Source organism: Salmo salar, chromosome 12 (assembly GCF_965601325.2).
Source record: "Salmo salar chromosome 12, fSalSal1, whole genome shotgun sequence".
Lineage (NCBI taxonomy): Eukaryota > Metazoa > Chordata > Actinopteri > Salmoniformes > Salmonidae > Salmo > Salmo salar.
In genome coordinates, this window is record NC_138302.1 from 79,299,243 (window position 1) to 79,326,782 (window position 27,540).

General features: G+C 43.5%; 1 protein-coding gene across 3 annotated transcripts in view; it reads right to left on the bottom strand.

The window, feature by feature from the left end:
* cadpsa (Ca2+-dependent activator protein for secretion a) overlaps positions 1–15,619 on the bottom strand; it is a 153,164-nt gene extending 137,545 nt beyond the window's left edge. For all 3 annotated transcript variants that reach the window (XM_014133443.3, XM_014133441.3, XM_082959316.1), the window contains exon 1: positions 14,824–15,619. In XM_014133443.3, the coding sequence (XP_013988918.2) occupies positions 14,824–15,162 (339 nt within the window). In that variant the 5' untranslated portion in view covers positions 15,163–15,619. The remainder of the gene's footprint in view (positions 1–14,823) is intronic.
* Positions 15,620–27,540: the final 11,921 nt, after the last annotated feature.

Sequence of the window (27,540 nt, forward strand, 5' to 3'; positions counted from 1 at the left end):
GAAGACAAATCTCCGTCCCAGTCTCAGGTCTTTTGCAGACTCCATCAGGTTTTCTTCCAGAATGGTCCTGTATTTGGCTCCATCCATCTTCCCATCAATTTTAACCATCTTCCCTGCCCCTGCTGAAGAAAAGCAGGCCCAAACCATGATGCTGCCACCACCATGTTTGACAGTGGGGATGGTGTGTTCAGGGTGATGAGCTGTGTTGCTTTTACGCCAAACATAACGTTTTGCATTGTTGCCAAAAAGTTCGATTTTGGTTTCATCTGACCAGAGCACCTTCTTCCACATGTTTGGTGTGTCTCCCAGGTGGCTAGTGGCAAACTTTAAACGACACTTTTTATGGCTATCTTTAAGAAATGGCTTTCTTCTTGCCACTCTTCTATAAAGGCCAGATTTGTGCAGTATACGACTGATTGTTGTCCTATGGACAGAGTCTCCCACCTCAGCTGTAGATCTCTGCAGTTCATCCAGAGTGATCATGGGCCTCTTGGCTGCATCTCTGATCAGTCTTCTCCTTGTATGAGCTGAAAGTTTAGAGGGACGGCCGGGTCTTCGTAGATTTGCAGTGGTCTGATACTCCTTCCATTTCAATATTATCGCTTGCACAGTGCTCCTTGGGATGTTTAAAGCTTGGGAAATCTTTTTGTATCCAAATCCGGCTTTAAACTTCTCCACAACAGTATCTTGGACCTGCCTGGTGTGTTTCTTGTTCTTCATGATGCTCTCTGCGCTTTAAACAGACCTCTGAGACTATCACAGAGCAGGTGCATTTATACGGAGACTTGATTACACACAGGTGGATTCTATTTATCATCATTAGTCATTTAGGTCAACATTGGATCATTCAGAGATCCTCACTGAACTTCTGGAGAGAGTTTGCTGCACTGAAAGTAAAGGGGCTGAATAATTTTGCACGGCCAATTTTTCAGTTTTTTATTTGTTAAAAAAGTTTGAAATATCCAATAAATTTCGTTCCACTTCATGATTGTGTCCCACTTGTTGTTGATTCTTCACAAAAAATTACAGTTTTATATCTTTATGTTTGAAGCCTGAAATGTGGCAAAAGGTCGAAAAGTTCAAGGGGGCCGAATACTTTCGCAAGGCACTGTATTACTGCACTGTCGGAGCTAGAAGCACAAGCATTTCGCTACACCCGCAGTAACATCTGCTAATCACGTGTATGTGACCAATACAATTTGATTTGATTTAATGTAATATAGCTGCTGCCTTGGCTAATAGGGATCCATAATAAATACAAACACAAATTCTGTGGAATTGCCCTTCCACAATGAGAGCAAATTGCTGCTGAATCGAACGATCATAAAGACTGGGTTGTGGCTAGGAACATTAGATTGGTTTATTCTAGCCAAGCCCTCTGTAGAGGGAGCACTTGTAACCATCATTCTAGCTTCTTCCCTTCCTTGAAGTGATCACTGATCTAATGAGATAGGAGAAATCAACGGTTCCACATCATAGCTTTAACCAATCCAGTCTGATCAATGATTACTTTGAGGTAGGGACTGGGAGGCAGGAAGGATGCATTGTAAGTAGTATTGGAACGGGCAACCCGAATACCCACAGCGCCACTCTGATCACAGCTCTCTTTCTCCAGAGTGCTTTGGGCCAGTGGGGCGTCAATCTATGGTCCATTACCAGTGAGCCATTGCCTCACCCCCAGGTCCAACCCAGCTCTCTCTTGGCCATTAGGCTTGGTCTAACACAATAGTCCCCTACTATCCTCAGGTGCTGTTTCTGGGAATGGAGGATTTTACCTCTCAGCTCCCACTGTTAGAATAAGGATAATGTCCCAAAAATAGCGGTGTTGGAGGGAGTCTCCAAACTATGAGAGACAGTGAAAACGGAACAGATTGCCTACATTAAACAGCTCAAGCCACCTCCACTACCGTAATCCATCTGTACAGTGAGACATTGAAGTGTGGAAACACAAGAAACGCCTTCGCAGATAAATCAAGCACCACCAACAGAAAACACACCGTTTGAAAATGGCATTCAACAATACAAACAACATACAGCACGGAATAGCACGGCACATAGTGTAACATTTTAGAATAATAAAACACAGCTATACGTCTGCAACATCTGAGCTTGTGGTGGGGGGTTAGGCTAATAACGTGCGCCTTTGGTCTTGACATACCCGTTCTGTGGGTGTCGCAGGCACCCACCATTACAGCTATAATTGATCAGGCTTTGTGTTCGAGTGTTCACAGCGACTGACTGCACTGATTACTCTTACTACCATGTGTCTGTATAAGTGTATGTGTCCAAGACAGGAAGTGTAGTGCATGTGTGTAGTATGTGTGGGTGCATTGTACATGTGCGTTGTGTACATGTGCCTGCGCACATGTGGGTGTGCATGCGTTAAATGTGTGTACAGACCCTGGCGAGGATACAGTACTCATGGACTGGCTGCACAGTAGGAAACCTGACATGGCATCATTAGGTGCTTACACCATGTCATCATGAATTAAGCAGGGAACTATTGAACCAGTTTTGCAACACAAAGCTGTTAGAGTGCAAGGAGAACGTGAGCGCCGTGACCCTTCCATTGCACACGAAACCATACGCTAGATTTCCATATCACACAAGAGAATGGCCCTGGACTGTGTGTTTACTCACTAAAACATGCAAGGTCTGCCTTTGATGACATAACTCAAAGATTCTGTTCCATTATTGCCTGGTGTTGTATACACAATGTACATAAATGAGCTATTCTCATATTTTCATGTCAAATACAAGTATAGATTTGATACATTTCTGAAACTCTCATGTAGCCAACTGTACACTACTCACTTCTGGTGTCTAAGAAAGCCATAAAAGCCATTATTTCTCTCCAAAAGAATACATTTCATTGCCAATTTTGAAGCAGGACTACTAAATCTATCCTCTGTATCACTCCTCCATCATTGCACCTCTATTTCCCTCCATCAGTACAGGGAGTAGCTGAGCATATTTGCATCACAGTTAGCTGTCAATGTAGAGGCGCCTGTGCTAATGCTAAATGAAAAAGACCCCCCTTTATCCCTCATCTCTGTAGTTTTATTGGTCTAGCTTTGGATGGTGAAGAGATAATAGAACTCATACTGCTGCGTTCCTCTGAACTCAGACAAATACCGATGTCGTTAAAGTGAAGACTTTTATTTTATCAAATCAATTCTCTGTAATTATTATTACGTGATTCAATTAATCACGTAAATGTAATTAACTAGGAAGTCGGGGCACCAAGGAAAATCTTCAGATTACAAAGTTATAATTTTCCTAATATAACTCTTCAGATATTTTAATATCTGATCAATTAGTCTTCTAATTAATGAATTATTCTTTACCTCACGTTAGTCTCATTCCAAACGTCGTAAATTGTTGATCAATTGTTGATAATTATATTAATTGAAATGCTAATCCTTTGCACATGAACTCATTCGGGAATAATTGCAATAAATATATATTTATGCCCAGTGTGTCATCGTGATCTCTGTTGGAATCGTCAGTCCTTCTGTTGGAGAGTTCATCTGAGTCTCTCTCTCTGCTTCCCTGAAGATCAAAGTCTTTCGTGGTTAGAATGGATACTTCAGAGTACCATTCAGAAATGTTCTCATAGAATAGATGTTTTGGCGGTTGTCGGTCTTCGCATCCCAATTTGACATAATTTCTAGCTGCAGACTAGTAATTATTATCTAAGATGTGCTCTTATTCTGTAGGGATCGATAGTCTCAGAGTTTAACCATTTCCCACCGTGTAGGCAATACTCCACGTGGTATGGTTAGGAATTCAACAACCATTGCACCCTTAGCTTACGCTGAGGTTTTTGTGGTCTGAAGAGCATTTCCTCAGGTTTTATTCATAACAGTAGAAAAGGGCTGTGCCATGATGCCAGATGATGTCTGTGCTCACGGGGGCGGGCCAATGACTTCGTTAAAAACTTTAAAGGGAATACAAGTCTTTCACATTAAAAGGTTTTGTCATACCCGTCCCTTAAGTGTCCACGGACCATTCCCACAACTGGACATTTTGGGTCAAATCCCCATTTGGGGATTTATGAGTTTGCCATGTGAAATCCTTTATTCTCTCTATGTGTCTCTTTCTGCATGGCCAGGGGGAGAGTCTCCGCCAGGAATTTACAGCCTGAGATAACAGAACCTGAGTGAGTGAGTGAGTGAGTGAGTGAGTGAGTGAGTGAGTGAGTGAGTGAGTGAGTGAGTGAGTGAGTGAGTGAGTGAGTGAGTGAGTGAGTGAGTGAGTGAGTGAGTGAGAGATGCCACGATCTATACCCAGAAAGGGCCACGTCATGACACCGAGTAGAGCAAAGCAGCAGACTTTCTCTTCACCGAGGCAGTATCCCACTTAACACGAGAGGAGGGGAGGTTGTAACTCTGTCCCGTTACCTGTCTCATACACCTCAGAGTAGGTGGCTGAGCGGAGACAAAGACATATTGCTTATTAAAGCAGACAGAGTAAGTATCCATGGACAAAGGTGTCGGGCTCATCAAAGAGGTGAAAATGTTAAAAGGGAATCCTTGTTGTGTGTAACCCTGTGTATCTGTTACTCTGACAGATTTGTATCCAAAGCCCTGCCACTCTGGAGGCTTCTAAAGAGAGAAGGGAGATGGGGAATAGAATTTGGGGAAAGGAGCAACAGAGAGATGGAAGAGGAAAGTGGATGTGAGAAGCAGGGGTGATGAGCAGTGAAGATAAGCAGAACAAAGGGATGGGGGAGATACGCAGAAGGCAAGGAGCAGGGTAGAGGAAAAGCAGAGGAGAAAAGCAAGGAGAAAAGTGGGGGAATGGTAGAGGAGAGGTAAAGAAGAGTGAAGGAGAGAAGGGGAGATGGAGTGAGGGAATGGTAGAGGAGGGGAGGAGAGGAGCAGAGGAGAGGAGAAAAGCAGGGTTGCGGTGCAGAGGTGTTGGACTGGTTTCATCCAGGCCTATGGGGTGGAAAAGAGGACAGATGGCCTGATTGTGTTACTGTACCGCCTCAGCCTCACCTTTGTGTAATAATCTTAGTAAGGCTTAGGAGAGAATGGGGAATAAATAAAAGACAATAGGGAGCAGGAGGTTGTTACCATACTGCAGCGCCTTCTGCGTTCAAATGTTGCCTGTGTTTTCAACAATTGGTATGGCATACAATATTTTTGAGAAGTGGTTGAAACAACGGAGCTAGTTAACATATTTCATTTTAGATCATTGGCCTTCCCAGGCTCCTGTTTAATTAGAAAACATGTTTTCAGGAAACAGGTTTCAAATAATATATCACTATGAAAATCACTTCATATCTAAAAAGGCCAAGATGTTTGTTATTGCCTAAGCAATATAGCCCCCACTAACACAACAGCTGCTAATTTTCTCATTTTAATAAGTCCACATTTTCACTGTGGTATTTGAGGGAAAGTGAGAAAAGGAGTCATATGGACAAGCATCCAGCCGAAACATTGAGTAAAGAACTTGATGACGGATACAATCACTGTCATAGAGGCCTTTGAGGTATATCGACTGCTGGGAGGAAATTAGCTCCAATTCCAGGCTGAAGGCTCACTGAAAGACAGAGAGAGAGCGAGCGAGCGAGAGGAAGAGATAGGAAAAGAGAGAGAGGCAGGAAAGGAGAAGGGGGGGCCTGAGACAGAGAATAGGAGGAAGGGAGGAGATACAATCAGACAGAAAGGAGTGAAGAATACAGGGAATATGAGAGGGGAGATAGAGATCTACATCCATGTGAGAGAATTATGAGAGTGAGAAGACATTGTAATGATAAAGATACACTTTTCTCAGTCTGAGCTAGCCAATCAGGTTCAAGTGATAGTAAAGGCTAAGCCCAAACTCACAATGAGGGAGTCTTCTCTACTGTTGCTCACTTACTGAGTGTGTGTGACCTTAACACACAAGCAAACACACATACTGTTTCAAACTGAGAACCACAGCAAGGCTTACATTCACAGACTATCTCAAGCTAGGTCCCCTGAGAACCCTAAAGAGAGAAGGCAAATGAACTGTCTTGTTTCTAGCTTAGATTCCATTCAATCTGCTCAGGGTGGGACTTGAGAGCAGACAATAGCAATCACATATACTGACATGTGACGTAACTGTCTGTGTACACAATAACAGTAAACGATGAGAGAGAAAGGTGAGCCTACACCCCCCATAATGGTCTAATGGAGCAAACCCCAAAGATTGCATGAAAACAAACCAGATAAAGATGCAAATTAGTCTAGGAGAAATAACGTTTTTCTGAGACCGATCCAACAAAGACCTTAGATGTGCCTTTAGCTGTTTTTCATAATGTGGAATGTAAGAGGGTATTGTGAGATTAATTTTAAAGGGATACTTCGTGATTTTGGCAATGAGGCCCTTTATCTACAGTGTGTTCAGAAAGTATTCATACCCTTTGTCTTATTCCACCTGTTGTTGTGTTACAGCATGAATTCAAAATTGATTAAATATTTTTTCTTCACCCATCTACACACAATACTCCATAATGACAAAGTGAAAACATGTTTTGAGAAATGATTGCAAATTTATTGAAAATGAAATACAGAAACATCTCATTTACATAAGTATTCACAGCCCTGAGTCAATACATGTTAGATTCACCTTTGTCAGTGATTACAGATGTGAGTCTTTCTGGGTAAGTCTCAGAAACATTAATGTTGTCTATGTAAGCAACTCCAGTGTATATTTGGCCTTGTGTTTCAGGTTATTGTCCTGCTGAAAGGTGAATTAATCTCCCAGTGTCTGGTGGAAAGCAGACTGAACTAGGTTTTCCTCTAGGATTTTGCTGTGCTTAGCTCCATTCCACTTATTTTTTATCTTGAAAAACTCCCCAGTCCTTAACGATTACAAGCATACCCATAACATTATGCAGCCACCACTAAGCTTGAAAATATGGAGAGTGGTACTCAGTAATGTGTTGTATTTGCCCCAAACATAACACTTTCTTTTCAGGACAAAAAGTAAATTGCTTTGCCATTTTTTTGCAGTATTAATTTAGTGCCTTGTTGCAAACAGGATGCATGTTTTGGAATATTTTGTTATTATGTATGTGCTTCTTTCTTTTCATTCTCTCAATTAAGTTAGTATTGTGGAGTAACTATAATGTTGTTGATCCATCCTCAGTTTTCTCCTATCACAGCTATTAAACGCTGTATCTGTTTTAAAGTCACCATTGGCCTTGTGGTGAAATTCCTGAGCGGTATCCTTCCTCTCCGGCAACTAAGTTCAGAAGGACGCCTGTATCTTTGTAGTGACTGGGTGTATTGATACACCATCCAAAGTGTAATTAATAACTTCACCATGCTCAAAGGGATATTCAATGTCAGCTTTTTTATTTTTACCCATCCATCAATAGGTGCCCTGCTTTGGAAGGCATTGGAAGACCTCCTTGGACTTTGTGGTTGAATCTGTATTTGAAATTCACTGTTCGACTGAGGGACTGCGCAGATAATTGTGTGTGGGGTACAGAGATGAGGTAGTCATTCAAAAATCATGTTAAACACTATTATTGCACACAGAGTGAGTCCATGCAATTTATTATGTGACTTTTTAAGCAAATTTTGACTTCTGAACGTATTTAGGCTTGCCATAACAAAGGGGATGAATACTAATTGACTCAAGACATTTCAGCTTTAATTTGTAATGAATTTGTAAAATGTTGTAAAAACATAATTCCACTGTGACATTATGGGGTATTGTGTGTAGGCCAGTGACACAAAATCTCAATTGAATTCATTTAAATGCAGGCTGTAACGCAACAAAATGTGGAAATAGTCAAGGAGTGTGAATACTTTCTGAAGGCACTGTACTTCCCCAGAGTAAGATGAACTTGTGGATACCATGTTTCTCTCTGTGTCCAGTGTGAAGGAAGTTAGAGGAAGTTTCACGAGCCAATGCCAACTACCATTAGGGAAAAAACTGTAAGTCTATGGCTATCTCCTACAGTAGCATTTAAAAGATCAGCTCAGCATGACTTTAATGGGTCAGACAGGACAAGGTCACACCCCAGATATGGTACAATCGTCAGCTCATCAAGTAAAGGATCAAGAGCAGTAATTAAGTGCCCTCTATTTTATGGTGGGCCACTGTTTGACATGGGCCACCATGCATCCATTCACTCAACATTAGTCGTTATTGTAATGTGACAAAGATAGTTTCTAAATGGAGCAAGACTAACCAGTTTGACAACTTATCCCAGGAGAGTGAACCCTCGCCACTCATCTCCACAAAATGTCTGCTAACAAGAACCACCCATCAGACTGCATGGTGTATGTTTCATGAGACTCACTAAAGAATGCCAAATTGTCTGGTGTATTTCATCATGTGAGAAAAGGATCATAACATGTTGTCACCATGAGAAATCAGCACCTGCAAAGCCTTCCTTGGAGTATTCCGGATGGACAACTGTAATCTCAGGAGCCCCAGTATCTGCTGGTTTTCTCTACCCCCTGTCATGGAAATCTCATAATGGCCAGTTTGAAGGTAGTAACAAAAACCAGCAGACACTCTGCCATCCAAGCACCGGGTTGCCCATCCCTAATATACTGACACAAGATGCCCTTACGACAACGATAATAAATAGGCCTACTCATACTTGTCATCACTAACCATCAGCGTAAGCCGAGTCCATTAATTGTGGAAGCCTAGTATAGGCTAGGAGGAATAATATAATTCTATTCCATGAAGAACAAAAAGGAAACACCTTCATATTAAGTGGATCAGATAACAGGTCACTCCGAGGTAAAGAAACCTCAGAAAATCTTCCTGTAATAGTCTGTAGCATGATAGAGTAGCAAGATGGCGCCGATAGAGAGGGTTGCCTAGCTTCTAGTCCTTTAGAAACTATGCAGTATTTTGTTTTTTTATGTATTATTTCTTACATTGTTAGCCCAGAAAATCTTAAGTGTTATTACATACAGCCGGGAATAACTATTGGATATCAGAGTGACATCAAGTTACCAACATTATGACCAGGAATATAACTTTCCCGAAGCGGATCCTTTGTTCGCACCACCACCCAGGGCATTTCATCTAATCCCAGAGGCCGACCCAAAACAACGTCGCCGCAGAAGAGGTAGACGGAGCGGCTTCCTGGTCAGACTTCGGAGGCGTGCACATGTAACCGATGTGAAATGGCTAGTTAGTTAGCGGTGGTGCGCGCTAATAGCATTTCAATCAGTGACGTCACTCGCTCTGAGACCTGAAGTGGTTGTTCCCCTTGCGTTGCAAGGGCCGCGGCTTTTGTGGCGCGATGGGTAACGATGCTTCGTGGGTGTCAGTTGTTGATGTGTGCAAGGATCCCTGGTTCGAGCCCAGGTTGGGGCGAAGAGAGGGACGGAACCTACACTGTTACATTGATGCTGTTGACCCGGATCATTGGTTGCTGCGGAAAAGGAGGAGGTCAAAAGGGGGGTGAGTGTAACTATGTGAAATGGCTAGTTAGTTAGCGGTGGTGTGCGCTAATAGCGTTTCAATCAGTGATGTCACTCGCTCTGAGACCTGAAGTGGTTGTTCCCCTTGCGCCACAAAAGCCGCGGCTTTTGTGGCGCGATGGGTAACGATGCTTCGTGGGGTGTCAGTTGTTGATGTGCGCAGAGGGTCCCTGGTTCAAGCCCAGGTTGGGGCGAGGAGAGGGACGGAAGCTATACTGTTACACACACCGCTAACCTCTTCCGAGTATATTACTCACCAAAGTCCAGTCTCTAGATATTAAGGTAGACAAAATCAGGGCAAGGGTTACCTTTCAGAGAGAAATCAGGGATTGTAACATACTCCCTTTCATGGAAACATGGCTCTCTCAGGATATGTTGTCGTAGTTGGTACAGCCACCGGAATTCTTTATGCGTCGCGCCGACAGAAATAAACATCCTTCTGGGAAGATTAACAACTCATGGTGTAATCGTAACAACATCCATAAACTCAAGTCCATTTGTTCACCTGACCCAGAATTCCTCACAATAAAATGCAGACCATATTATCTCCCAAGAAAATTCTTGCCGATTGTTGTCACAGATGTGTATATCCCCCCTCAAGCCGATAGCCCGACGGCCCTCAAGGAACTTCACTGGACTCTATGCAAACTGGAAACCATATATCCGGAGGCTGCATTTATTATAGCTGGGGATTTTAACAAAGCAAATTTGAGAACAAGACTAGCTAAATTCTATCAGCATAATGATTGTAGCACTCGTGCGGCCAATACACTGGATCACTGCTACTCTAGCTTCCGTGATGCATACAAGGCCCTCCCACACCCTCACTTCAGTAAATCTGACCATGATTCCATTTAGCTCCTCCAGTTCTATAGGCAGAAACTCAAACAGGATGTACCCGTGACAAGAACTATTCAATGCTAGTCTGACCAATCGAAATCCAAGCTTCAAGATTGTTTTGATCACGCAGACTGGGAAATGTTCCGGGCAGCCTCAGAGAATAATATTGATTTATACGCTGATTCAGTGAGTGAGTTTATAAGGAAGTGCATTGGAGATGTTGTACCTACTGTGACTATTAAAACCTACACTAACCAGAAACCGTGGATAGATGGCAGCATTTGGCAAAACTGAAAGCGTGACGACCGGATTTAACCATGGAAAGATGACTGGGAATATGGCCGAATACAAACAGTGTAGTTATTCCCTCCGCAAGGCAATCAAACAAGCAAAATGTCGGTATAGGGACAAAGTGGAGTCGCAATTCAACGGCTCAGACATGAGACGTATGTGGCAGGGTCTACAGGCAATCATGGACTACAAAAAGAAAACCAGCCACATCACGGACACCGACATCTTGCTTCCAGACAAACTAAACACCTTCTTTACCCGCTTTGAGGATAACACAGTGCCACCGACACGGCCCGCTACCAAGGACAGCGGGCCCTGCCTCTCCTTCTCCGTGGCCGACGTGAGTAAGACATTTAAACGTGTTAACCCTCGCAAGGCTGCCGGCCCAGAAGGCATCCCTTGCCGCGTCCTTAGAGCATGCGTAGACCAGCTGGCTGGTGTGGTTACGGGCATATTCAATCTCTCACTATCCCAGTATGCTGTTCCCACATGCTTCAAGATGGCTACCATTGTTCCTGTAACCAAGAAGGCAAAGGTAACTGAAATAAATGACTATCGCCCCGTAGCACTCACTTCTATCATCATGAAGTGCTTTGAGAAACTAGTCAAGGATCATATCACCTTACCTGCCACCCTAGACTAGTCAAGGATCATATCAACTTACCTGCCACCCTAGACCCACTTCAATTTGTATACCGCCCCAATAGGTCCACAGAAGATGCATTCACCATCACACTGCCAGGTCGCTCCCTGGTCGTGAAGGTAGGAAACAACATCTAAACACTGGGGCCCCACAAGATTGCGTGCTGAGCCCCCTCCTGTATTCCCTGTTCACCCATGATTGAATGGCCATGCACTCCTCCAACTCAATCATCAGGTTTGAACACGACACAACAGTAGTGGGCTTGATTACCAACAACAACGAGACAGCCTACAGGGAGGAGGTGAGGGCACTCGGAGTGTGGTGTCAGGAAAACAACCTCGCACTCAATGTCAACAAAACAAAGGAGATTATCGTGGACTTCAGGAAACAGCAGAGGGAGCACCCCCCTATCCACATTGACGGGACAGCAGTGGAGAAGGTAGAAAAGTTAAGTTCCTCGGCATACACATTACGGACAAACTGAAATGGTCCACCCACACAGACAGTGTGGTGGAGAAGACGCAACAGCGCCTCTTCAACCTCAGGACGCTGAACAAATGTGGCTTGTCACCTAAAACCATCACAAACCTTTACAGATGCTTAATTGAAAGCATCCTGTAGGGCTATATCACCGCCCACAACCGCAAGGCTCTGCAGAAGGTGGTCCGGTCTGCACAACGCATCATCGGGGGCAAACTACCTGCCCTCCAGGACACCTACAGCACCCAACGCCAAGGACAACAACCACCCGAGCCACTGCCTAATCACCCCGCTACCATCCAGTAGGCGAGGACAGTACAGGTGCATCAAAGCTGGGACCTAGAGACTAAAAAACAGCTTCTATCTCAAGACCATCAGACTGTTGAATAGCCATCAATAACACAGAGAGACTGCTACCTACATACAGACTTGAAATCATTGGCCACTAAATGGATCATTAGTCACTTTAAAAATGTTTACATATCTTGCATTACTCATCTCATATGTAAACTCAGCAAAAAAAGAAATGTCTTCTCACTGTCAACTGCGTTTATTTTCAGCAAACTTAACATGTGCAAATATGTGTATGGGGGGGGGGGTCAAAATCAAAAGTAACAGTCAGTAGCTGGTGTGGCCACCAGCTGCATTAAGTACTACAGTGCATCTCCTCCTCATGGACAGCACCAGATCTGCAAGTTTTTACTGTAAGATGTTACCCCACTCTTCCAACAAGGCACCTGCAAGTTCCCGGACAATTCCGATCCAACAGGTCCCTACGAGCAGTATGGTTGGTGGCATTGTCATGCTGGAGGGTCATGTCAGGATGAGCCTGCAGGAAGGGTACCACATGAAGGAGGAGGATGTCTTCCCTGTTACACACAGCGTTGAGATTGCCTGCAATGACAACAAGCTCAGTCCGATGATGCTGTGACACACCACCCCAGACCATGACGGACCCTCCACCTCCAAATCGATCCAGCTCCAGAGTACAGGCCTCAGTGTATTGCTCTTTCCTTCGACGTAACGCAAATCCGACCATCACCCCTGGTGAGACAAAACTGCGACTTGTCAGTGAAGAGCACTTTTTGCCAGTCCTGTCTGGTCCAGCGACAGTGGGTTTGTGCCCATAGGCGACGTTGTTGCCGATGATGTCTGGTGAGGACCTGCCTAACAACAGGCCTACAAGCCCTCAGTCCAGCCTCTCTCAGCCTATTGCGGACAGTCTGAGCACTGATGGAGGGATTGTGCATTCCTGGTGTAACTCAGGCAGTTGTTGTTGCCAACCTGTACCTGTGCAGCTGTTGTTACATGTGGTCTGCCACTGCGAGGACGATCAGCTGTCCGTCCTGTCTCCCTGTAGTGCTGGCCATATCTGCAGTCCTCATGCCTCCTTGCAACATGCCTAAGGCACGTTCACGCAGATGAGCAGGGACCCTGGGCATCTTTCAGAGTCAGTAGAAAGGCCTCTTTAGTGTCCTAAGTTTTCATAACTGTGACCTTAATTGCCTACAGTCTGTAAGCTATTAGTGTCTTAACGACCATTCCACAGGTGCATGTTCATTAATTGTTTATGGTTCATTGAACAAGCATGGGAAACTGTGTTTAAACCCTTTACAATGAAGATATGAAGTTATTTGGATTTTTACGAATTATCTTTGAAAGACAGGGTCCTGAAAAAGGGACGTTTCTTTTTTTGCTGAGTTTATATACTGTATTTTATACCATCTATTGCATCTTGCCTATGCCACTCGGTCATCGCTCATCCATATATTTATATGTATATATTCTTATTCCATCCCTTTACTTAGATTGGTGTGTATTAGATAGTTGTTGTAGAATTGTTAGATTACTGTGCGATATTACTGCGTCAGAACTAGAAGTACAAGCATTTTGCTACACTCGCAATGACATAGGCTAACCATGTGTATATGACCAATAAAATGTTATTTGATTAGATTTATTAAGTCTATCTCTGACTTCACCATTAAAAAAAAATATGGAGATATCCAGATGGATGTCATCACTGCTCTGACCTTTTGCTGTCACCACAATGGCCGCTGCGTTAAAAAAAATCTGATTCAATCTGCATGTATTAAAAATGGCCTCATATGCTGCCCACTGGCTGGGATTTTAGATGGACATGTTACTCATTTTAAGTTTAAGGGCTTTGAGAGGAGGAAATAATATGTTACTTTTAGCAAAAACATCTACTTGAATGAAGCCAGTCTATACATTTTAATTATTTGGGAGATGGACAATGTTATTCATGCTGAAAAATGTAAAGCTAATACAGTATGTAAATGTGGCTGATGTGATTGTAATATCTCCTGGAGCTGGGCACATTACTATTCAGATCAAAGCTCTACATGACCAATAGGTTTCCACCTGCAGGTGTGTGTGTGAATTTTCTTGACCATGACTAGGCTACATTTTATAATGTACTGAATGCAGTGGAAAATTCATCTGTCAGATGAAATATCGGCCTACAGCACATTTCCTGTAGACAACAATACAAATGCTACTCTGTGAAATTAGCAATTAATCTGGTGTTAGAGGTCGTTCGTGCAAAAGCCTTACAAGCTTTACTTGATTCATGTAGGAACAGAAGGATGATTATCCTCCCTGGAGGCTAGATTTATGGAAGTGCTACTACAATGGGCAGGGCACCAGAGCAGAGTCACTGACAGGCAGTGGGTGAGATGAAGGTGGCACTTTAAATTACCCACAAACACAAAGCCCACTATATTTACAGCTATATGGCACTTCCTTGTGATTGAATTAGACTACATTTCAACAGGAGATGCACTTTAAGGAAACTATGTGACTGTGCAACTGGTAGACATGTCACTGATGTAGTTTTGCTGCTATTGAAATATGCCTTTACTGGGCCTGCTTCTTTCCAACACCAGTATCAGAAGAGTGGGGGCTGTACTCAAATTCCATCCCATCATCAATGCTCTATTAGTTAACATTATGCATGGGTGGTTCCCTTCTAATAATGACTACCCTACCATTAATCCCATGCCAGAAGACAGGCAACTAGTTTCATGATATACTACAGTATAGGATATATTTTAATTACTTGTAAAAAGTATGTAGTCACTGTTGTGTGTTTATTATTTACAGTGGTCTTACCTTCTGCTGTCGTCTGGCCATGTCGGTCGGTTGCTTGGCATTAAAAGGGTAGGCAATGCAGCGCATTACAAAGACATAGAGCTGGAGCCTCTTCTTTCGCTCTTCCTCCTCCCTCTGCATCTTTTCCAGATCATCTTTCTCCTTATCGCTGGCCACCGAGGGGCTGGGGCTGGATGGGCGAGCACTGCTTCCCCGGCTCGAGGGCTGGAGCCCACCAGAACTCTCGGTTGTCCGGCTGGGTGACACCCGTGCGCCCCCGGTATTTGGTGCCGACACCTCTTTGCGTTCTTCTTCTACCATCTCATCCGCTTCCTCCTCACTGGAAGATGGGTCCAACATGTTGGTGGTCTTGGATGGAGACTATCTAGACAGAGTGAGAAAGCGGAGACCAAAAAGACACTCAGTGCCACAGGTTTTCCAAGAACGACAGTGTTCAGAGACAGCTGCTATCTGTGTTGCATTGGCAACGCTAGAGGGGGAGGGGGGGATGAGTAGAAAAAAAATACTGAAACTCGATGTAAACCAGGAAATCTCAGTTGAGAGGAATTACGAAAGCCCAAGACTGATGTAGAAAGAGAGTAGGCCTAGGCTGGTAAAACTCTGCACAAAAAGCTATTGAATTCGAACAAAATACATGTGTAGTTGCTTACCCTACGAGTTTTCAGCGTTTAACTCTCCAGTCACCGCCGGGGATTTGCTAGGATGCTATGAGAAGGGGTGGGGTCGGATGAAAGACAATAAAGAACGCTTTTCAGTAGCCTGCTAAGCAACGCGCGGATGGGGAACGTACCGGGCACTGACCATGGTTCTGAATATAAAGGCGAATTATAGCGGGCGGTGGGAGCGCAGTTGACGCGACAACCAATTTACTACATCCACCTGATGATCTGAGACATCTCCAATGGAGATTCTCAGCAATTATGCCTTTTCCCACATCATTATTTATTTATTCCCCATATTCACTATTATTTCCGCCAAACTCCACTTGTTGCCCTATTCTGAATTTGATACGTGGAATAGTCAATAGTCAGACTTGAAGTGCATGATTTAATCGACTATTAATTCCTAGATTTTTGTATATTATAGTGCCTATGTTGCATTGTAGCCTAGTAGGCCTAGCCTAATATTGCCTATAGGGCCTATATATCAGAATTGAGCTGCACAATTAAATCAGTATGGTGATGACATATATGCGTTATAGAAAACACATTTAGCTTACACATCTCCACGGTTGTCATCAACCTTCAATGCTGACAGCATGATACCTGGCCCTGGAGTAATTATCAACGTTTTGTGAAAAATACATTAGATTTGGAAAAAATGTATCAACATAAACTGCTGTTTTAAGGATGAAATTTCAACCACAGGAGTGTGTCATCATGGTAATCAATTTTCAACATACACAAACCTTGTATAAAATATGTTGAATTTGTACCTTTGAAACAACACAAGATCTTCAACATTCTATCCATTATCAGAAATAAAACAGTCTGGACAGACAGCACCTCTTACTGGAGGGCTGATTTATCTACAGCTATACTTCTGATCTCCCATCCAGGGTTTTAACAAAGCCCAGCCCTGCTTCGCTTTGATATTTGTCACGGACTACTACCAATGTGCTATTATGTGAATTGATAAGTTTTAATAACGAAATAGATTCACTGTTGCTATCGAAGTCATTCCAACGGATAGGTAAGTCATATATCATCAATTATACTATTTTGTCCAATTTAGTATTTGCGAAGTCATCAACAGCTATTGTTTCAATTCAACCCAGAGTACAACTAAAACTAGACAATACATATAGGCCTAGGGTTTCAAGCTTTGGTTGATTTCCAATGTAATCTTCAAGATAATAATTAATGTGTTGGATTCACGTCTCCATCTCAATCAAAAAGCAATTTTAAAGAATAGCACTAAATCAAACTTCATTTAAAGTGCATTTGAAGTTTGATTTTATTTAGTTACATTTAGTCACTTTAACTTTGGTTGAGATGGAGACGTGAATCCAACATATCAATTTTTAATTTGTAGAGAAACTGGAATTATAGCCAGACTAAGTCAGTGACACAAAAGATCTCCTTTAAATGTTGATATTTGGTTGTATTGACAACCAAACACAATTCAATATCACTTTAGCAATACAATAAATAACCTATTAGCATTTGTTAACTTGTCCACAAGTTATGTTGGATTCACGTCTCCAAGTAAACCACAAATAAAAATGAAAGAATAGGATTAAGCCAGTGGCTCAGCTGAAACTATCCAAGCATTAGCATCTCCTTTAAATGTTGATAGTTGCTTGCATTGTCAACCAAACACATTTCAATATGACTTTTGTAATACGTTAACTAGCCTAAAGTTAAGGCTAATTAATGTAACAGTATTTAATGACATTTAAAATGAGTAAACATGTCCATTGCCACATTGAGGTTACTGTAACTAAAAATGATGAAAATGTGGTTGAAAATACATTGTATTTTAGGCATGTCATTTTGACCGAAAACGGAGTAGCCCAAATTGATATAAGATACATTTGAATGCTAAAAGTATGAATTACTTTTTTTCATTATCAAATAAAAATGTATTGGTTATGTACACAGTTTTGCAAATGTTATCGCAGGTGCAGCAAAATGCTTGTGTTTCTAGCTCTAACATCCTACACCGGGTCTGACAGTGTGGCAGGGTTTGAAGGCTATTACGGATTACAAAGGGAAAACCATCAGTGATTTGCCCAGTAATGCAAATCTCTCAGATGAGCTGAATGACTTCAATGCTCGCAAACAACACTGAGCCAGGCATGAGAGCCCCTACTGTTTCGTGGTATCCAATTGGTAGTTACAGTCTTGTCTCATCACTGCAACTCCCGTACGGACTAGGGAGAGGCGAAGGTCGGGGGCCGTGCGTCCTCCGAAACACAACCCAGCTAAGCGGCACTGCTTCTTGACACAATGCCGCTTAACCCGGAAGCCAGTTGCAATGTGTCGGAGGAAAGACTGTACACCTGGCGACCGTGTCAGCATGTATTGTACCCAGCCCGCCACAGGAGTCGCTAGAGTGCGATGGGACAAGAACATCCCTGCCGCCCAAACCCTCCCCTAACCCGGACGACGCTGGGCCAATTGTGCGCCACCATGGGTTGTGGCCGGCTGTGACAGAGCCGAGACACGAACCAAGATCTCTAGTGGCACAGCTAGCACTGTGATGCAGTCCCTTAGACCACTGCGCCACTCGGGAGGCCCGATGTAAGACTTTTAAATAGGTTAACACTCACAAGGCCGCTGGGCCAGACAGAATACCAGGGCACATTCTCAGAGCATGAACAGACCAGCTGGCAAGTGACTTCACAGACATTTTCAATATGTCCTTGTCCCAGTCTGTAATCCTAACATGTTTCAAGCAGACAACCTAAGGACCAGTGGTGGAAAAAGTACTCAATTGTCATACCTTAATAGAAAATGAGTAATAATGAAAGTCATCCAGTAAAATACTACTTAAGTAAAAGTCTAAAAGTTTTTGTTTTTCAATATACATAGGTATCAACAGTAAATGTAATTGATAAAATATATTTAAGTATCAAAAGTAAAAATAATAAATAATTCCTTATATTAAGAAAACCAGACGGCACGATTTTCAGGTTATTTATTCACGGAGAGCCAGGGGCACACTCCAACATCATTTACAAACAAAGCATTTGTGTTTAGGGAGTCCACCAGGGATGTCCCTTGATAAGTGCATGAATTGGACCCTTTTCCTGTCCTGTTAAGCATTCCGTAACAGCATCCTCAGATCCACAAAAGGTTCTACAGCTGCACCATCGAGAGCATCCTGACTGGTTGCATCACTGCCTAGTATGGTAACTGCTCGGCCTCCGACCGCAAGGCACTACAGAGGTTAGTAAATCACTGGGGCCAAGCTTCCTGCCATTCAAGACATCTATACCAGGCAGTGTCAGGGGAAGTCTCTAAAAATGATCGCACGGCAAGCGGTACCGGAGCGCCAAGTCTAGGTCCAAAGGATTCTAAACAGCTTCTACCCCCAAGCCATAAGACTCTTGAACACCAAATCAAATGGCTACCCAGACTATTTGCATTGCCCCCTGCCACTTTGTTGTTATCATCTATGCATAGTCACTTTAATAACTCTACCTACAGTTGAAGTCTGAAGTTTATATACACCTTAGCCAAATACATTTAAACTCAGTTTTTCACAATTCCTTACATTTAATCCTAGTAAAAATTCCCTGTCTTAGGTCAGTTAGGATTACCACTTTATTTTAAGAATGTGAAATGTCAAAATAATGTCATAAACGTAAATGTCAGAATAATACCAGAGAGAATGATTTATTTCAGCTTTTATTTCTTTCATCACATTCCCAGTGGGTCAGAAGTTTACCTACACTCAATTAGTATTTGGTAGCATTGCCTTTAAATTGTTTCACTTGGGCCAAACATTTCGGGTAGCCTTCCACAAGCTTCCTACAATAAGTTGGGTGAATTTTGGTCCATTCCTCCTGACAGAGCTGGTGTAACTGAGTCAGGTTTGTAGGCCTGCTTGAACGCACACACTTTTTCAGTTCTGCCCACAAATTTTCTATAGGATTGAGGTCAGGGCTTTGTGATGGCCACTCCAATACCTTGACTTTGTTGTCCTGAAGCCATTTTGCCACAACTATGGAAGTTTGCTTGGACCCATTTGCGACCAAGCTTTAACTTCCTGATAGATGTCTTGAGATGTTGCTTCAATATATCCACAGAATTTTTCTTCCTCATGATGCCATCTATTTTGTGAAGTGCACCAGCCCCTCCTGCAGCAAAGCACCCCCACAACATGATGCTGCCACTCCCGTGCTTCACGGTTGGAATGGTGTTCTTCGGCTTGCAAGCCTCCCCTTTTTCCTCCAAACATGACAATGGTCATTATGGCCAAATAGTTATATTTTTGTTTCATCAGACCAGAGGACATTTCCCCAAACAGTACGATCTTTGTCCCCATGTGCAGTTGCAAACCGTAGTCTGGCATTTTTGTGGCGGTTTTGGAGCAGTTGCTTCTTCCTTGCTGAGCGGCCTTTCAGGTTATGTCGATATAGGACTTGTTTTACTGTAGATACTTGTTTTACTGTAGACACTTTTGTACCTGTTTCCTCCAGCATCTTCACAAGGTCCTTTGCTGTTGTTCTGGAGTTGATTTGCACTTGTCGCACCAAAGTACGTTCATCTCTAGGAGACAGAACGTGTCTCCTTCCTGTGCGGCATGATGGCTGCGTGGTCCCATGGTGTTTATACTTGAGTTCTATTGTTTTTACAGATGAACGTGGTACCTTCAGGCATTTGGAGACTGCTCCCAAGGATGAACCAGACTTGTGGAGGTCTACAATTTTCTTTCTGAGGTCTTGGCTGATTTCTTTTGATTTTCCCATGATGTTAAGCAAAGAGGCACTGAGTTTGAAGGTAGGCCTTGAAATACATCCACAGGTACACCTCCAATTGACTCAAATGATGTCAATTAGCCTATCAGAAGCTTCTAAAGCCATGACATTTTCTGGAATGTTCCAAGCTGTTTAAAGGCACAGTCAACTTAGTGTATGTAAACTTCTGTCCCACTAGAATTGTGATACAGTGAATTATAAGTGAAATAATCTGTCTGTAAACAATTGTTGGAAAAATTACTTGTGTCATGCACAAAGTAGATGTGCTAACCAACTTGCCAAAACTATAGTTTGTTAACAAGAAATTTGTGGAGTGGTTGAAAAACGAGTTTTAATGACCTAAGTGTATGTAAACTTCCGACTTCAATTGTAAATGTACATATTATTTTAATTACCTCAACACCGGTGCCCCCGCACATTGACTCTGTAACGGTAGCCCCAGTATATAGCTCCGCTATTGTTATTTACTGCTGCTCTTTATTATTCTTATCTCTTACTTTTCTTTCTTACTTTTTTGGGGTATTTTCTTTAAACTGCATTGCTGGTCAAGGGCTTGTAAGTAAGAATTTCACTGTACGGTGAAAACACCTGTTGTATTCGGCGCATGTGACAAATACAATTTGATTTGATTTGATTTAACCTGCCTAAACGATTATCGTCCCGAAGCACTCACATCTGTAACCATGAAATGCTTTGAAAGGCTGGTCATGGCACACATCAACACCATCATCTCAGACACCCTGGACCCAATCCAATTCGCATACTACCCCAACAGATCACATAATCTCTATTGCACTCTACACTGCTCTCTACCACCTGGACAAGAAGAATACTTATGTGAGAATGCCGTTCATTGACTACAGCGCAGTAGTAGTCGGCTGTCCTGTACCAAAACGCCAGTATTTTTCATTCATACTGTAGCTTGTTCTAATCTTTTTAAATAGGTAGCCAATTATTTTTCAGCAGTTTTCTTTCCATGACTGATCAAAACTCATTTTCTCATGGCTCTCTCTTGTTCCTCTGCAGCAGACAATTGTAAGATCTCACGATCTTCATAATATCATACCGTGAGGTCCCTGGAAATTCCCAGCCCTAGTAACAACACATCCGCCTAACTGACCCTCAACACGGGGACCCCTCAGGGGTGTGTGCTTTGTCCCCTCCTATACTCCCTGTTCACCCATGACTGTGTGGCCACACGTCTCCAACGCCATCATTAAGTTTGCTGATGACACGACGGTGGTAAGCCTGAGCACCGACAACGATGAGACAGCCTACAGGGAGGAGGTCAGAGACCTGGCAGTGTGGTGCCAGAACAACAGCAACCTCTCCCTCAACGTCAGAAAGACAAAATGGAGCTGATCGTGGACTACAGGAAGCAGAGTGGCGAGCACGCTCCAAAACAGATTGACAACGCTGTAGTGAAGTGGGTAGAGAGCTTTAAGTTCCACATCACTAAGGACTTAACATGGTCCTCTCACAGCAGCACTGTCGTGAAGAAGGCTCAACAGTGCCTCTTCCCCCTTAGGTTGAAAAGATTTGGCATGGCCCCTCAGATCCTCGAAAGTTTCTACAGCTGCACCATCGAGAGCATCTTGACTTGCTGCATCACCACTTGGTATGGCAACTGCACAGCTCTCTATCGCAAGGCGCTACAGAGGGTGGTGTGGATGGCCCAGTACATCACCGGGGCCAAACTCCCTGCCATCCAGGACCTCTATACCAGGCGGTGTCAGAGGAAGGCCTGGAAAATTGCCAAAGACCCCAGCCACCCAAGCCATAGTCTGCTCAATCTGCTACCACACAGCAAATGGTACCAGAGCACCAAGTTCGGGACCAAAAGGCACCCATAACAGCTTCTACCCCTAAGACATAAGACTGCTTAACAATTAATCAAATGGCTACCTGGACTACTGCATTGGCCCTTTTTTTCCCAATCACTCTCTTGCACGGACTCTATCCACATGCTCACACATACTTACACTGACACTCCAACACACCACACACTTTCACACACTGCTGCTACTCTATCCAGAGTGCCTTTTACCCCAACCTACATGTACATATTACCTCAACTACCTTGTACCCCTGCACATTGACTTGTGACTGGTACTCCTTGTATATAGTCTCGTTATTGTGTTACTGTTTTTATTTGCACATTTTCTTACTTTTTAACTCTGCATTGTTGGGAAACAACTCGTAAGTAAAAATCTAATCAAATCAAATTTTATTGGTCACATACACGTTTGCTGATGTTAATGCGAGTGTAGCGAAATGCTTGTGGTTCTAGTTCCGACCATGCAGTAAAATCTAACAAGTAATCTAACAATTTCACAACTACCTCATACACACACAAGTATAAAGTAATGAATAAGAATATGTACATATAAATATATGGATGAGCGATGGCCGAACGGCATAGGCAAGATGCAGTAGATGGTATAGAGTACAGTATATACATATGAGATGAGTAATGTAGGGTATGTAAACATTATATAAAGTGGCATTGTTTAAAGTGACCAGTGATACATTTATTACATCCAATTTTTAATTACTAAAGCGGCTAGAGATTTTAGTCAGTATGTTGGCAGCAGTCACTCAATGTTAGTGATGGCTGTTTAACAGTCTGATGGCCTCTCGGTCCCAGCTTTGATGCACCTGTACTGACCTCGCCTTCTGGATGATAGTGGGGTGAACAGGCAGTGGCTTGGGTGGTTGTTGTTCTTGATGATCTTTTTGGCCTTCCTGTGACATCGGGTAGTGTAGGTGTCCTGGAGGGCAGGTAGTTTGCCCCCGGTGATGCGTTGTGCAGACCTCACTACCCTCTGGAGAGCCTTATGGTTGTGGGCGGAGAAGTTTCCGTACAAGGCGGTGATACAGCCCGACAGGATGCTCTCGATTGTGCATCTGTACATTTTGTGAGTGTTTTTGGTGACAAGCCACATTTCTTCAGCCTCCTGAGGTTGAAGAGGCTCTGTTGCGCCTTCTTCACCACGCTGTCTGTGTGGGTGGACCATTTCAGTTTGTCCGTGATGTGTACGCCAAGGAACTTAAAACTTTCCACCTTCTCCACTACTGTCCCGTCGATGTGGATAGGGGGGTGCTCCCTCTGCTGTTTCCTGAAGTCCACGATCATCTCCTTTGTTTTGTTGACATTGAGTGTGAGGTTATTGTTCTGACACCACACTCTGAGGGCCCTCACCTCCTCCCTGTAGGCCGTCTCGTCGTTGTTGGTAATCAAGCCCACCACTGTAGTGTCGTCTGCAAACTTGATGATTGAGTTGGAGGCGTGCATGGCCACGCAGTCATGGATGAACAAGGAGTACAGGAGAGGGCTGAGAACGCACTCTTGTGGAGCCCCAGTGTTGAGGATCAACGAGGTGGAGATGTTGTCTCCTACCCTCACCACCTGGGGGCGTCCCGTGAGAAAGTCCAGGACCCAGTTGCACAGGGCGGGGTTGAGGGTACTATGGTGTTAAATGCTGAGCTGTAGTTGAACAGCATTCGTACATAGGTATTCCTCTTGTCCAGAAGGGTTAGTGTGCAGTGTGATTACGTCGTCTGTGGACCTATTGGGGCAGTAAGCAAATTGGAGTGGGTCTAGGATGTCAGGTAGGGTGGAGGTGATATGATCCTTGACTAGTCTCTCAAAGCACTTCATGATGACGGAGTGCTACGTGGCGATAGTCATTTAGCTTTCTCTAATTGTTTCACGGTAAAAGTCTACAACTGTTGTATTCAGCACGTGACAAATACAATTTATTTTTGATTTGAGAACACAATATGTATACTCAACAAAAATATAAAATGCAACATGTAAAGCGTTGGTCCCATGTTTCATGAGATGATGAATTTAATTAATTACACTTTGGATGGTGTATCAATATATCCAGTCATTACAACAATGCAGGTGTCCTTTCTAACTCAGTTGCCAGAGAGGAAGGATTATCTGGGTGTATGATATTTGTCACTCGTCATTATTCACGATTCATTCAGGATTATCCGTAATCATGGTAGCATCCACATTAATGTAGAAGTGTTTCGAAACATTCTATTCTTATTTACAGTAAAAGTGACTCCAAAAAGTGAGTGCTACAGGGCAATACTCATTTAGTTCAGTTACTTTCGCTTTCTTGGGTACAGGAGCAACGGTGGACATCTTGATGCAAGTGGGGACAACAGACTGGGATAGGGAGAGATTGAATGCAAGTAAACACTCCAGCCAGCTGGTCTGGACATGCTCAGAGGATGCCGCTTGGTATGCCGTCTGGGCCAGCAGCCGTGCAAGGATTAACAAGCTTGAATATCTTACTTACGTTGACCACAGAGATCGGGAGCACAGAGTCCTCTTGAGCGGCGGGAGCCCACGTCAGTGGCTCTGTGTTGTTTTATTCAAAACGGGTGAAGGTGTTGAGCTGGCTTTCACTTTATATTCCATGAATGTCTGGATTCCCTCCCACATGCGTCTTGTGTCTGAGCCATTGAATTGAGAATCCTCTTTGTCCCTGTACTGTCATTTTGCCTCTTTGATTGCCTTACGGAGGTCATAGCTGGGTTGTTTGTACAGAACCATATTCCCAGTCACCTAGCCATGGTTAAATGCAGTGGTTCATGTTGAAATTATCCACGGTTTTTGGTTTGGATAAGTTCTAATCATCACAGTAGGAAAAACATCCAATATGCACTTCCTGATGAACCCAGTCACCGAGTCAGTGTGTACGTCGATACTATTCTCAAAGGTGACCCGGAGCATTTTCCAGTCTAGATTCCGATTGGTCAGACCAACGTTGAACAGTCCTTACTACGGGTGCTTCCTGCTAAAACGTTTCTCCCTATAGGCGGGGAGGAGCAGGATGGAGGCGTGGTCTGATTTGCCAAAGGGAGGGTCTTGTAGCCATCCCGGAAGGGAGAGTAACAATGGTAAAGCGTGTTCTCTCCGAGTGGAGTACAGGAGTTGTGTTGATAGAATTCCTGGAATGTTTCCTTTATCAAAGTCCCCAGCTACAATAAAATCGGCCTCAGGATATGCGGTTTCCAGTTTGCACAAAGTCCAGTGTAGTTCCTTGAGAGCCGTTGCAGTGTCGGCTTGAGGGGGAATATACATGGCAGGGACAATGACCAAAGAAAATGATAATTTGGGAGGTAATGCGGTCGGCATTTGATGGTGAGGTATTCCAGATCGAGAGAACAAAAGGACTTAAGTTCCTGTACATTACCACCATTTTTTTATTTAACTGGGCAAGTCAGTTAAGAACAAATTCTTATTTACAATGACGGCCTGCCCCGGCCAAACCTGGACGACGCTGGGCCAACTGTGCGCCGCCCTTGGGACTCCCAATCACAGCCGGATGTGATACAGCCTGGATTTGTTAATCATGAGACATACCCCACCATCTCTGTTTTTCCCAGGGAGTTCTTTCTTCCTGTCCACGCAATGAACTTAGTTTTACTGGGAAACTTGATGTAAAGAAGTTACATTTTATATCATTATGTGAGTGTCTAAATACCATATAAAATACACTACATGACCAAAGGTATGTGGACACCTGCTCGTCGAACATCTCATTCCAAAATCATGGGCATTAATATAGAGTTGGTCCCCCTTTGCTGTTATAACAGCCTCCACTCTCTTGGGAAGGCTTTCCACTGGAACATTGCTGCGGGGACTTGCTTCCATTCAGCCACAAGCGCATTAGTGAGGTCGGGCGATTAGGCCTGACTCGCAGTCGGCATTCCAATTCATCCCAAAGGTGTTCGATGGTGTTGTATGGACCTGTATGGATCTCACTTTGTGCACGGGGGCATTGTCATGCTGAAAAAAGAAAGGGCTTTTCCTCAAACTGTTGCCACAAAGTTGGAAGCACAGAATGTGATTGTATGCTGTAGCGTTGATTTCCCGTCACTAGAATTAAGGGGCCTAGCCCGAACCATGAAAAACAGCCCCAGACCATTATTTCTCCTCCACCTAACTTTACAGTTCACACTATGCATTGGGGCAGTTAGCGTTCTCCTGGCATCCGCCAAACCCAGATTAATTCATCGGACTGCCAGATGGTTAAGTGTGATTCATCACTCCAGAAAACGCATTTCCACTGCTCCAGAGTCCAATGGTGGCAAGCTTTACACCACTCCAGCCAATGCTTGGCATTGCGCATGGTGATCTTAGGCTTGTGTGCGGCTGCTCGACCATGGAAACCCATTTCACGAAGCTCCCGATGAACAGGTATTGTGCTGACGTTGCTTCTAGAGGCAGTTTGGAACTCTATAGTGAGTGTTGGAACCAAGGACAGATGATTTTTACGCGCTACAGCCCTCGGCAGTCCCGTTTTGTGAGCTTGTGTGGCCTACCACCTCGTGGCTGATCAGTTGTTGCTTCTAGACGTTTCCACTTCACAATAACAGAACTTGCAGTTGACCGGGGCAGCTCTAGCAGGGCAGAAATGTTGACTAACTGACTTGTTGGAAAAGTGGCATCTTGTGACAGTGGGCATTCTATTGCCAATGTTTGTATGGAGATTGCATGGCTGTGTGCACGACTTCAAACATGTGTCAGCAACGGGTGTGGCTGAAATAGCCTAATCCACTAATTTGAAGGGGTGTCCACATAGTTTTGCATATATAGTGTATCTCTTACAGTTCTTACCATGCTCACCTTGGAACTATGGAATTCTGGCCATGTTTTTATGTCTTCTGCTAATAAATGGACAAAAGTTCCAACAAAAGATAGCTTACCTTTGGAGGGACAGACTATAAGGTCACAGCTAACGCCTACACCGACTAGCCCAAACCTAACCTTATCTTAACCTAATTTTAATACATTCTTAAATGAAATAGGTTTGGGTGTCAGGCGTGTCCTTATAGTCTTTTCCACGTTTGGAAAGCGGTTTGTTTTGCATTCGTTTATGAACATTTGCAATCCCATCTGTACTAGTGGCAATATCAGGACTTTTGACTAGGTAGCCACTCACTAGGCCAGTCGTTCCCAACCTTTTTCGGTTACCTTACCTACAACTTAATTTTGCTCTGACCAGAGTACCCTTAAAAGTATTCCCTCATGTATTTTGCCATGTAAGCATATAGTCTCATGAGTCTTCTCATGTTCCCCCGGTTGGAAACCACTGCACTAGGCCTATAATCAGAAACTTAGCACCATTCCCTTAAATTAATGCTTTCCGGGAAAGTGAAACTTTCAGGCAATGATAACCAGCACAGTGCTGAAATGAAACTTGTAAAACAGAGTGACCACGCCTCTTCCGTGCGTGAGAATATCAGAGTGGGAGCATTGACTA